We start from the raw sequence: 14104 nt of genomic DNA on the forward strand, positions 1-14104 counted from the left end.
CATTTAGAGGCGTAGGCATGTAAATTCATTCTATTGGCTAGCCAGTAGAATGCATTTACACACATCCAAAAGCAAGTTTGGGGCACAATTTTATGCCCCTAAACGCTGTTCTAAAATACGAATGTAAGTGCCACAATGTGCACGGGCACATTGGCTAAAATAGAACTGTGTTCAGAGGCCTAGAAAGAAAAAAAAAAAGAACAGAAAAAAATGCCAATAAAGCAGTGTTTTTTTTTTTCTGCTTGTGTGCGGCCTAAATAACACTAATGAAAAAAAATGAGCAGGATGTTATTTATTTATTTTTTATTACATCATTGTATGTAGTGTACAGTACTCTAATGTATTATGTAATTACACCATGTTACACAGTATGTCAGTGTACTAAAGGGTGTTTATGGGGTTTAAAAATGTGTTTCCTGGGAACTCCATTTGTAATACATAGTTAAATTCTCATCTTTCTTTACTGATATTCAGGCTTCCTACATTTGAGGCATGGCTTGCACCGAAATGCATACTGTTAGAATTGTCTACAATTGTCTTTGTTGTCGTCCAGCAAACAGCAATCTGATAGTCTTATATCACCGAGGCAGCAGCTGGAAGATAGCTATCTAGTATTGGTGCTGTGCATGGGAACAGGAGTCTAAGTAATCCCAGGGGAGTACCATTGGCAAAACACAACAGGGTTCACTAATACTGTTACACACATCTTCCATAGCTCTCTTGGGAACTGTATTCACTAAAAGGAAACATTTTTTTATTTATGTTGAAAGGTTTTTTTTTTTCTTTTTTTTTTTTTTTTTCTTTTGTCCTAAAGTAGTATTAAAGCCTAACTCAATTCTTTAGTGAACTTTTTAAATAGTTTGGCTCAAGCAGGTCCAGATAAAAATTTCCTTGACTAACAAATGCAGCGGCTTTTAGTGCTGCATTAACCGCATGTAGCCTCAGCTACATATGGTATACTGTTCCATGTTTTGGCAGTGAGATGGGAACTTCCTATCCCACTCCCGGAACAAAATTGAGTCACAGGAAGCTTTGTATTTTCTGAGTGAATATAAGGCCTCCTTTGGCTGAGGTGAAAGGGTGGATGGATGACGTCACAATCCTCAACTCAGCCAGTCAGAGGAAGGTTTGTATTCATTAAAAAAATACAAAGCCTCCTGTGAATGGCTGAGCAGTGTTTAGCCTGACTTAATTATGTTTCCATCCCAGTGCAGTAACAAAGCAAATTATACTGTATGTAAGGGTCCCTCCCTCCCAGGAACATGCATATCTAACGGTCACCCAGGGATATGTTTTTTTACTTTTGCAATCAACAAGAAGTTTATTTATCACCCCCCTACTGGCTGTAATGAAAAGGCAAAAACACAGCTATAGGGATGGAGTGATAATATGCATATATTTTCAAAGTAAAAAAAAAAAAATGTTTCAACAATACTAATGCAACATTTTGTGTTGGTGATTAATTCTCGTTATTAATATATATTCTATAATAAATGTGACTTTAGTACTCCTTTCAATAGAGTGAGGAAGGGTTAGAACCTCTCATGTGTATTGCTGTCTGTGACTCTAGTGAAGAGATTTCTTAACATGTCCCATCACAAATGGTCAATAAATTAGAGGTAAGTGAGTCCCAGGACAGGAAAGCACACACAGCAATAACAACTTGAGCAAGGCTCTAACATTTCACTGTATCAAAAATATTTGATGTTATTACTGTTTTTGTACCCATTTCCCAATACTTGCTGGGAGACAGGAAGTGAGGTGAAATCTCCTCAGAATGGGCACTGGACTGCAATAAAAACTAAACTGAGGTTCTAACCCTTCTGCACGTTATTAAATGGAAGGTTTTGGCTGGATTTGAACCAACATTTTGGTAATGTTTTGATGCATAGAACATTCTTACAGTTTGATTTCTCCAATATGTTCCACTTTTTTTTAATAGATTCTTCTTGATGGACCGGGCACTTTAAAGTTAACAAACTTTAGCTTTTCGAAAGCTGAAGGAGAAAACCTAGAAGAATTGTTTGCCTTGGTAGGATCAGCTGAGAATTCAGGAGATACAGGAGAGTCTACACCACGACGTAACCTGAGAAACCATATAAAAGGTCATTTGAATTGTTCTAATGCCTTGAACACTAAAGCAGGGGTTTCTGAACTTTCTAAACAAAGGGCAAGTTTACTGTCCTTTAGACTTTAGGGGGGCCAGACTAAATGAGGAAAGGGGAAGGTTTTCTGTAGTCCACAGCAAGAGGGAGCAGTTTAGGATGACAATGATGCTCTATAGATAAAACACATTGTGTAAGGGCCTTTTCACATGGACTTTTCGATCAGGTCCACCTGTCAGTTTTTCAGGCAGATCTGATCGGACGATCCATTCACCCCTATGGAGCAGCGCATGTCAGCGGTGACATGTCCGCTGACACCCGCTGCTATCAGATGGTGTCAGCCAAATCCAGTTGGATGGTGACCCCATTTTCCATCCGTCTGGCGGATGGGATCAGATGAAAATGGACAGGCGGTTCGTTTTCATCCGATCTTCCCATAGAGGAGAGTGGGACTCTGACAGGTCCGTCTCTGCACCGTGAGCGGAGACGGACCTGTCAGCCGCCTGCTCAGCGGGGATAAGCAGAGCGAATCCCCGTTGAGCAAAGCTGAGCCCCCTGTGTGGACCACCTGTGTAAAAGGAACATTCGTGTTATCAGAAGTGTGTTACTGGCAGGATCACTAGATGAAATTAAGGGAGGTAAAGCCTAAAACAATCATAATAATAATAATAAGTAATTCATCACATCTAAGGGCATGTAGGCTGCAGTTATATTACATTTTTGTTCTTTGGTTTATTTATTCTAGGAAGTGGCAGTTTGCCTGGAGGTGAAGGGTTATATACATGTTTAGGTCACACGCACATGGGTTGTTGTCTTTATGCATGTAAGGTTTGCGCTCAGGGCCAACAGGTAACTATCCACCATGTGTAGCCAGTGGTGTTGCCTTAAACACCATTGATGTTTATATCTCCCCCTGAATAATTGACTGAATGAATGATTTGTTCATGTGGCACATGCCCTAGATGAGTCCAACTGAATTTTAATGACTGAAGGTTGAGGTCATCCTATGCATGCAATTTCACCACATGATTGACTCATTCATGGGGAGATGTAGACGTCTAGTTCTCGGTTATGCAGCAAAACCCTGTGGACCTATGTACATGGGCCCCATAGCATACAATAGTGATATGTATTCCTCCATCCACAGATCTGTATGTAGCAAATTGTATGCCTGTACAGGTGTATGAGCCCTTCAAACAAGTTGTGGGTGGATGTGAATACCGTATTTATCGGCGTATAACACGCGCCGGCGTATAACACGCACCCCAAGTTTAGGAGGGAATTATAAGGAAAAAAATGTTTTAAGGAAAAAAACTTACATTTAAATGCCCATCAATGCAGCCTTGCACAGCGTCCATCTGCATGCTTGTCCAGTGTCATTTGCAGCCTTGCAGTCATTTGCAGCCTTGCAGTCAGCAGCCTTGGTGTCATTTGCAGCCTTGCAGTCATTTGCAGCCTTGCAGTCAGCATCCTTGGTGTCATTTGCAGCCTGGCAGTCAGCAGCCTTGGTGTCATTTGCAGCCCTGCAGTCAGCAGCCTTGGTGTCATTTGCAGCCTTGCAGTCAACAGCCTTGCAGTCAGCAGCCTTGGTGTCATTTGCAGCCTTATCGGTGTCCATTTGCAGCCTTGCAGCTTTGTCAGTGCTGATCTGCAGCTTTCTGTGTCCATTTGCAGCCTTGCTCAGGCTGCAGTGACTTTTCATTGTCACTGCAGTTTGAAAATGGCGCCGCCGGTGGCGAAATACACAGAGCCGGTCCTCGGCTCTTCTCGGAGGCTCTCGTTCACTTTCGGCTCCACTCGTAGTCCCGCCGGGGATGGGCGTGACTTTGAGCGGAGCTATCCGAACCTAGCCGAGTACACTCGGCTAGGTTAGGGCGGCGCTTGAGTGAAGCCGAAAGTGGCCGAGAAGAGCCGAGGACTGGCTCTGTGTATTTCGGCGCCGGCGGCGCCATTTTCAAATCGTGGTCGGCGATTTTGAAGCTCAGTCAGCGGGGGATCGCAGGGGATCAGCGTATAACATGCACCCGCAATTTTCCCTTGATTTTAAGGGAAAAAAAGTGTGTGTTAAACGCCGATAAATACGGTAATTTAGTCATTACTCAGAAATGTGAAAATATACAAAAAATATATACACTCGCGCCAATAAATAAAAGCTCAATCTAAAGTGCTAAAGTGACAGCTGCTGTGGCATACAAACAAGTAAGTAACTTGTTAAGTGATCCACTAGGATGACTCCAAATTTATAAGATAAACCTCAGTGCTAGCTACTTTGATAAAACACAAAAAACGAATCCTAAAGTGCACTGTGCATGTGGATAAATTTAAATATAATAAATATAATAGCACTATAGCCACTACCGTTCATCATTACTAGAACGTCTTTACACCTGAGAGGACTTATTTCTAGTGTGTTTCACTATTTTTGTTTGCAAAGAAATTTCAATTTTTTTGGACTGTTTTTTTTACATAAATTGTATTATAAGTGCACTTTAGGATTCATTTTTTGTGTTTTATCAAAGTAGCTAGCACTGTTTTTTGGAGTCACTCCAGTGGATTATCCTATAAAATTGTAATCCCCTAGTGGATTAATCAGAAATGTTTGAAGTATCGTAAAGAATTGGTGTAAAAATAAAATTTTAATTTATACTTTTTTTTTTTTTTTTTTTTAGTTTTGAATAGACTATAAAAGCTGTCGTACTTGTATTGCTTCTGTGTCCCTTCACTTCCCTTCCTGGTAAAACGAAAGGAGGTAAAGGGAAATAGCCTAAGTTGGGCAGTGGAGCAATCAAAAGCATGATAGTATATAACCTTTCTCCCTTCTATGCAAAACTTAAACACATGTCCAGAGCTCTGTATAGGAGTTCTGCTTTAAACTAGAAAACATATCTACTTTTTTTTACAGTTTTATTTTTTCCAGATGCAATTTGTAATTGAGATGTTAACATTTCAGTATGTGTTTTATTTTTTTATTTATTTATATATTGAATTATATACTGAAGATATTTATTTTATATATGTTTTTGTAAAACATTTTGCAGGATCACCAGTTTATGCTGCCCCAGAAGTAATCAGAGGAGCAGATTTCTCAATTTCTAGTGATCTTTGGTCATTGGGATGTGTGTTATATGAAATGTTTACTGGTAAGCGCTAATTAACTTTTCAGCATTTTTTTTTTTAATTCTTTATGTTTTTTACAGATACAAAGACTGAAAATGTACATTAGAATACATTCTGTATAAGTACTTCAACAAAAAATGAAAAAAAAAAGAAAAAAAGAAAAACCCCCTTACACAAATAACCCCCCCCCCCATCCTGCACGGGTTTCCGCTATACATGCGGAAGAGCCAATTTTCCTTTGGAAATTACATACATTGTAGCCCTATGGGCTTTAGCTAGTGACCTCCTCAACATAGCTCCACGTAATTTTAAAACTCCGCCACCCTGTCCATTTGTCTGGTCGCCCAGTCCCCCCATCTAGTTCCAGTCCATAGCCGTACAAACACTCAATATTATAGATTTAATTTGCAAAGAAGAGCCACTCACGCGTTTTAGGGCTCTCAGGTTCCAACCATTTTATCTGGATCTGGCACTTAGCGGCGTCCAATAATATAGGAAAGATAGATGCTTGATATTGCTTCATTGGCTCCTCTGTCCCATGGAATAGGCATGTCCATGGGTCATCCGATATGGTTTTATTAGTAATTTCCTTAATCAATTGAATAATTTTCTTCCAATATATTTTGATGATGGGACACTCCCACCATATATGAGCCATCGTTCCTATATTTGTACACCCTCTCCAGCATCTCGTAGATTTATCCGGTTGGAATTTGCTAATTTTATCTGGTGTAGCATACCACCCTGCTAAGCATTTAAAATTTGTTTCTGTCCTCTTAATATCAACTGACGAAACATGTACCATTTTCAAAATTTTTCCTAGCCTGTGTTTACTACATTGTGTCCCTAATTCCCTTTCCCATTTTTTGATATAGGGGGGCACATCCAGTTCCTCTTTGGACACTAAAATTTTATAGAGTTGAGATATAGTATTTCTTGATTTTTCTCTGCAACAGAGCTGCTCTAACAGCCTGTACTCTTCTTCACCTCTAATTGGCTTCGGAAGTTTCTCAACAAAAACCTTCAGCTGGATGTACCGCCATGTATCAATCACCATGAGATCTGTCTCAGATTTCAGATCGTGATACGTGTGCATTTTCCCATCTCTAATTAAATCCTTTACTTGAGTATTACCATTCTTTATCCAATTCCCTCCCACCTCCCTCATCCCCGGTTCAAAAAATATATTATCCTTTAAATAAATCAAAGGTGAATTATAAAGCCATTTATTTTGTGTGTGAATCTGATCCCAAAATTTGAAAGTGTTTCCTGTTAAAACCGATGTTTTTGTGCTGAATATTGTATATTTTGGAGGGTTCCATATAATGTGACCTAAGTGTGTGTTACTCATGCTATTTTCAATGTTGACCCATCTTTTTTCCGAGGCCTCCCTTGCCCATTCCATAACCAGTGAGAGTGTTACTGATATATAATATCTATTGAAATCCGGAAGAGCTAGTCCTTGTTTTCTCCCTCTAATCATAACTGAATGTGCAATTCGTGGCTTTTTGCCACACCAGACAAACCTCGCAATTAGGCCTCGGAGGGCTCTCATGTATGCCTGTGAGAGTGGAAGCGGAAGCATCTGGAATATATAGAGTATTTTCAGAGCCAACACCATTTTTACTGTATTAATGCGGCCAAGCCAGGAGAGGGGACGCATCAACATTCTTTTTATCTCTTTCTTAATTTCATCTAAGAGTGGCATGTAGTTGATAAAATACATTTTCTTCAGAGAATTAGACAGTTTAACTCCCAAATATTTTATATCCTTTCTCCAGGGAAAGTGAAATTCCCTTGAAAGTCTTTCTACTTCCTGCTTATCAATATTGATATTTAGAACTTCGGATTTACTGAGATTTATCTTGAAATTTGAAATATCCCCATACCTTTTTAAAATCTGCAGCAAATTCGGAATTGTAATCCTGGGGTTAGAAATATAAAAAAGAACATTATCGGCAAACGGCGCTAGTTTATGTTCCTCTGTTCCTATCTTTACACCGCTACAGTCGGAGTTTTTCCGAATAGAAGCCAGCAAAGGTTCCAGGGTCAATACGAACAGCAGGGGGGACAATGGGCACCCCTGCCTGGTGCCATTCTCCATCCTGAAGGAGCTCGAGAGGACCCCATTGACTTTCACAAATGCCGGGCGGTGATTATATAGAACTTTCACCCATGAAATTAATCTTTGACCGACTCCCATTGCTTCCAGTGTTTTTATCATGAGCCCCCAGTCTACCCTGTCGAATGCTTTTTCGGCATCCATCGACAGGAATAGAGCTGGGGGCTCACCAGCTTTAATGGACTCTAAGAGGAGCAGAGATCACACTCTGTTATCCCTGCCTTCTCTCCCCGGTATAAAACCCACCTGGTCTGGATGTACCAGGGTAGTCATTTTATCCTTCAACCTACCCGCTAGAACCTTGGCATATAGCTTGGTGTCCACGTTTAAAAGGGCGATGGGTCTGTAACTACAACACAACATGTCATTCTTTCCTTCTTTTAGTATCAAAGTAATGGTTGCAGACAAAGCATCTCCCCCCATTGTACAGTTGGCACCCAGGTCATTCCAATAATGGCAGAGCCTAGGTACCGATATACTTTTATATTGTTTGAAGCAAAGAGTGGTAAATCTGTCTGGGCCCGGGCTTTTTCCCAAGGGCGAGTCCTTTAATGCGGCATATATCTCATCTTCGGTTATAGGTCTATCCAATACCATTCTCTCATCCTCAGACAGCCCTGCCACCCCTGCTCCGCTCAGAAATTCTTCCACCTTCCTGTCCTTTAATTGTCCCGGTGCTTCCTTTAATCCTACCGTGTACAGGGCTTCATAGTAGTTCCTAAATTCTTCCGCTATCTTTTTAGTTGTAGAGACTACCTCCCCTTTTTTATTTTGTATTTTCTCGATAAAATTTAGGTCTCTTTTTTTCTTTTTCAGTATCCTCGCAAGATACTTGCTTGATTTGTTACCCCAGAAATATCCGTCTCTTGTTATTTTGCTTAAAGCCCTTCTCGAGTCCTGTTCCATGTTGTCCCTTAACGCCTCCCTCTTGATGACAAGCTGGTGGAGACTGTCCTGGTGTTGCCCCTTACATTTTTTGTTTTTGTTCTAGTGTATATATCTCCTCTATAAGTTTTTTTCCCTTTTTTCTTTTCTCATTTTTTTAACCCCCGCCCCAATGGAAATGAGGACCCCCCTGACATATGCTTTGTGCGCCTCCCAAATAATAGAAGATGCGACTTCCCCTGTGTCGTTGACCCTGAAAAAGAATTTGATTTCTTTCTGCACCTTTTCTAACACTTTCTTGTCATTTAGTACGTTTTCGTTTAACTTCCATGAGAATGGATGTCTTTGTAGCCCCGGAATCCTAATCCTCATTGAGATTGGAGAGTGGTCAGAAAGTGTGGTAATTTCTATTCTGGTTTCCTCCACAAAGTCCAAAAGGCTATGGTCAGTCATGATGTAATCCAGTCTTGAGTATGTCCCGTGCACGGGGGAGAAGAAGGTGTAATCGTTTACTTTGGCATGCTGCACTCTCTACACGTCCATTATATGGCATTGATGCAGTTTGCGCCTGATCGCTTTTAGTTGGACCTTACTTGTCCCCTGTGCCCGGGACGTACTATCCAAAGAGGGATCTATACGAAAATTAAAGTCCCCTGCCAATACCACCTCCCCCGTCTTAAACTCGGTCAGTTTGTCTAATACCTGCTTTAGAAATACAGGGTTTTTATTCGGGCAGTAGACATTTGCTAAAGTGAACATTTTATTCCCCAAGTTGCCCTTTAAAAAAAGATAGCGACCTTTTCAGCATTTTATTCTGAGTAATAAACCCTCATTTTTTGAGTTCATTGCAGAAATTGGAATTATTGTATGTGAAGACTTACCAGTCCGTAAAGTCTAAACTGAGAACAATAGCACTACAGTTAAATAAAAGGTGAACTTGAAAGCAGTCAGACTTCAATTGACATGTCCACGTTTGTTTCTATTTTGACAGGGCAACCCCCATTTTTCTCTGAAAGTTTCTCAGAATTGACAGAGATGATTGTGAATAAAGACTTTCCTCCACCTCAGGGTAAAGTACTACTGATAACATTACTATATTTGTTATGTGAATATTCTGTTACTGTGAAGACATCTACTGTTGATCGTAATGGGGCTTGCTCCTTATAAGCATGCCTGTCAGCCATTGTACAAAGTCCTGCTTAAAAACAGGTACCTCCAAGGTGCCTGCTTTTACTTTATTAAGCAGATAAATCTGATCCTTGGACTTCTCTGATTTAGTCTCACTTTTTTTTGGTATCTAGGATTTTGTTTTCCTTTTCTTCCTAAAGCATGGACTTCCCTAACTTTTGAGCTTGGTGCCATCCAGTTACAGGAATCCACCTAAGTGGTATTGGAGCTTAGCAGAGGGTATGACATCACTGCCCCCACAGAGTTTGGGCCTTGTGATTGGCCAGCACCCGAAAACCCTGCTCATTAGAACAACAGAGCTGGGGGTGGGGACTGAGGGGAGGCATTGTCCTCTTACCCCAAATAATAACATGGCAGTGTTTGTTTAAAAGCACACCTAATTGGTAAGGATGCAGGCCATGAAGCAGGGCCTAGCCCAGAAGTCAAGGACATAATGCCACCAGTTTCTAATTAAACCAACCACTGACACCTACAGAAAAGAGCTTTCTAGCCAAGAAAGGCTGGACAAACCTGGGTTTATGAAGGTTAAAAAATGATATATATTTTCCTAACCTAAGCTTAACAGCTTTCCTAGCTCTTCCTTGGATTTACATCAGATCAGGGGGGGTGATGCAGGAGCTGTGGCCTGTGCAGTTTCTGTGCCTGCATTATAACAACCAATAATATAGTGCAATCCAACTGATTGCATCCTGGCAATCAAGGGCACTAGACTGAAGGGTCTACCTGCATTCTATTCTAACAGCTAAGGACACTAACCGGCAGGGGCCACCTGCATCCTAGTAACCAAAGATTCTAGGCATCAGGGGCCACTTGCATCCTAGCAGCAAATAAAAAGATTGAGGAAGTGGAGCCGGGAAACTGGGTGGGAGCCCTTTAACCAATATTCCCTCTCCCCCTGGAGGGGTCACTAAACAGGGTTCAGTGGCATATGATCTCTGCCTGAGCTTGATGTTGGTAAAGCCTACAGATTGGGCTTCTGTCAGAGGAGGAGCAGAGAAGCTGTAAATGAAGGAATAAAGACGGTATTATTTTACATTTATTTGGAGAAGCAAGTACAGGTATTTAAATGTAACTCTATGGGCCTGTATTTAATTTAAATTTGTCTGATTTTCTCTATATACTAATACATTTGAATGTGCCACGTAATACAGTAGATGATCATAGCTGTAAATTATGTTAACAGTGCAATTGATGTTTTTAAACACCTTTTTATGATGAGGCTTTTGAAGCATCCAGTGTATTAAAATGGTCAAATTGTACTGCTTGTCTTGTCTGTCTACAGTTGGCTATGAAGTCTTTGCAAAGGCTTGCTGCTTTCAAACAATTTGAGCTTTCCATAAGCTTGTTTCAACAAATAGGAATACAAAGTCTTAGAGAGTATCATAAAAACAGCCTGTATATTGATGTTGCTGAAAATGCATTTAGCTTATTTAATTATTTTTTAATGCTTATCAATGGATCTCAAAACGAACCAGTTACTTTACATTAGGGTAAATAATTTTGTTGATTCACAATTGTTAACTGTAGAAAGCATTTAAATGTGAGAATCATGCAGAAAAGTGCCTTAAGGAAGTGCATACTTGTTGCCTGTAGCAGCTAATCAGATACTCCATGTTTCTGTTTCATTGGGTGTTTATTGAGGTCTTTGAAACAGTTACAGGTTAGATAAGGCAAACTTTAATATACTAGCAACCAGGAGATTGCATATATGGAACAGAAATCTTCAGTGTTCCAGTAAGCTGAAATACAAACATAGTCTTAAGAGCTGCTTCAGTATTAAAACAAAATTGGTAAGATAAGCCAGTTCATAAATAGTTGCTGATATCCTACTTTCCAAGCCATTGAGCCCCAAAATCACATTTGCAGCTGAAATCAGATTGAAGGAAATGAATATATTGAGTATTTAACTTCATGTCCCCAGTGTAGTATAAAGCTACATGGTTTCTCTGGGTAATAACACCAGTTATTTTTTTAAAGCAGTAACTACATGAAGTTCTAATAAAGAACATTATAGTGGAAGTAAACTCCCATGTATGATGTTTACCTATAGGTAAACCTATAATAAGGCTTGTCTATAAGTACATTAAATATCTCCTAAACATGCACAGTTTAGGAGATATTTACTTTAGATTGCGGCCAGTGACGTCATTGGCACATGCGCTCTGAAGGAACATCATACCCATGCCGTTCCTTCAGAGCAATGCCATAAACAGCAACTCCCATCGCTGCCTCGGGCCATTCATGTCGCCGAAGCCCACAAACCCAGAAAGATGACCAGGACCAGGTAAGTGTTGACAGCGCGCCACTGGAGGGCTTCGTTTTTAGGTAAGTCTGTCTTAATGTGCTAGTTTGCAATACATATGATCACATTATGACTTAAACTGCCTGGTACCTATTATTATTTATTTTTATTTTTTTAATGCGGTTTACTACCGATTTAATTACTGACTCGTGCTGTATTCAAAATGCTATATTAGCATTGTTAAACTATTTTTCTTACTTTAAAATGTGTACATTTGCTCAATCCACACCTGTAGCTTCAGCTGCTGTTTTTTTTTTTTTGTATTTCTAGTTCTTCATAAGAGCTAGCGGGGGGTCATACTGTAGATCAGTTTCCCGGTGATTGCAAAAGTGAAAAAACATTTTCGGACACACCTAGACATAGATGTTCCAGGGAGGGAGCTGGCCCCTGAATGGTTTGGACTTTAGCTATGCAGTCTGTCCATCAGTTTCTTGATTACTGTACATTCTCAGACCTGCTTCTGGAACAATAATCAAGCAACTGATCAGCACAGCCAAAGTCTGCTCCATCCAGTGGTCAGCGGGGAGGAACATGCTCATCTAAAGGGATGCCAGGAATGTGTTCTTTCCCATTACTCCCCATCACTTGCACGCTTTCCTCTCTGAATTGGGAGATATTGAGAGAGCAGAATTAATTGTATACACAGGCATAAAGGAAAGGAATGAAGATGGGGATTCAAAGCACACAGGATTTTAAAGAAACAGGATTAAACAATTGAGAGTTGAAGCAGATATGTCTCATGTTTGCAAGTTAAATTTCTGTCCCTGAGGGTCCCCTGCTTTCAGCTGGGCAGCAAAAGATCTTCAATCCCGGCCACTCCGGTGGTCTCTGAGGCTCCGATTTTCACGTCCTATACACTGGATACTTCAGAAGCCTGGTCAAAAAAAAGGTATTTAAAAAAACATAACTTACAATGTTAACATAATTTACAGTTATGATTTGCTTCCGTAGGGGGTCCATACTTTTCAGTATGAGGGTCACATCCTTTATTTTACAAATGCCGAAAAAAAAACATATAAATGAGCAAATAATATTTAAATGAATGAATGTCTGTTTTTTGTGTAATCAGCATTTGATTTGAAGCGGGGGATGAAGCAGACAAGCGGAGCTTTCCCTTTTGGGTGGAACTCCACTTTAAGCTCCCATCCACACCACACCATTGTAGTGCGATGTCAAGCATCATGCCTATACATTTTTTTAGCATGTTGGGCATCTCATTTATTTATTTTGCGACAAAAAAGCTCCCGTACCTTTTTGCATTTTGCATGTTTTTTTAACCACATTTTTCCATGTTTGCTGTCCAATCTCAGGTGTGCAAAAGCACACTTCTTGCTTGGCGTGTTTTTGGTACCATTAACAATGATTGGCACTGCAAATGAGACGTGCGTTTTTCGTGTATTTCATGATCGCATGCAAAATTGCACATATTCACACATCACACTAGTGTGAATGTGGGCCTAAAGTGTATGTAAACCCTAAATGTATTTTTCAGCATGTTTGCTATTACTACATACAGTTTTTGTCCACTATCAGCTGACAAGGCACAGCTGCTCCAGGCTCTGGAATGATCCCGACAATATTGTCGGGATCTACTAAGTTGCCTGATTGACAGCGTGCTGCACCTCTCGGCATACAGCTGAGAGCTGGAGGCAGCTGCACCCAGCCCCTCCCCAGCCCAGCACTCTGCCCTGAGCAGAGTATGTATGTTTGTTTTTTCATTACTCCACATATCTCATTTAACCGCTTCCCAATTGCCCACAGCCTATAGAGGGCAGCACTGGAGCAGAACCAATGCAGGTTAACATTCCTATACATCAGCCGGCATAGGCAGCTTCTGCACTGCTTAAGAGCGCAAACCTGGGAGGCCGGTGATCATAGGGGATCACATTACCGTTGTGTCCAGGTGATCACATGGTCTTGTATCATGCGATTTACTTTTACAGGCAGCGAAAGGCCCCCCCCCCTTCCGCTGCCGCCTTTACTGGGTTCTCCTGAGCGACCAGGGAGCCCTGTAAGGAATCGACCAGCAGCATCTGGCTCCAGGTACACAGTGAGAGGAACTGATGGCATTCCTTCCATTGTGTGATGTCAGAAACCAGTAGTGATGAGGATTTAGTCACTTCCATTGTCACTTCTTTGTTTATCTGGCCGCACCAGCCAGGGAAGCAGCTGATCAGACCAATCTGTGTCTGATCGGCTGCATTGGAGGCCAGAGGAGAGGTCTGGGGTCTAATAGACCGCATATCTCTCCATAAAGAGGACCTGTCACAACCAATGCTGTTATTCATCCCTTGTGATAGCAATAAAATGTTTTTTGGAAATAAAATAAAAACAAAAAGTTTAAAGCACCCCCGTCTGCCCATGCTCGTGCACGAATGCGAAAGT

At 40.8% G+C, this 14104-nt stretch overlaps 1 protein-coding gene across 2 annotated transcripts in view; it reads left to right on the forward strand.

Moving 5' to 3' along the window:
- Positions 1–14104, forward strand: part of LOC141144583 (serine/threonine-protein kinase ULK4-like) — a 1176078-nt gene that overhangs the window by 38438 nt on the left and 1123536 nt on the right. For both annotated transcript variants that reach the window (XM_073630414.1, XM_073630413.1), the window contains exons 5-7: positions 1943–2105; positions 5144–5245; positions 9221–9298. In XM_073630414.1, the coding sequence (XP_073486515.1) occupies positions 1943–2105; positions 5144–5245; positions 9221–9298 (343 nt within the window). The remainder of the gene's footprint in view (positions 1–1942; positions 2106–5143; positions 5246–9220; positions 9299–14104) is intronic.

Source organism: Aquarana catesbeiana, linkage group LG05 (assembly GCF_042186555.1).
Source record: "Aquarana catesbeiana isolate 2022-GZ linkage group LG05, ASM4218655v1, whole genome shotgun sequence".
In the NCBI taxonomy this organism is placed as follows: Eukaryota; Metazoa; Chordata; class Amphibia; order Anura; family Ranidae; genus Aquarana; species Aquarana catesbeiana.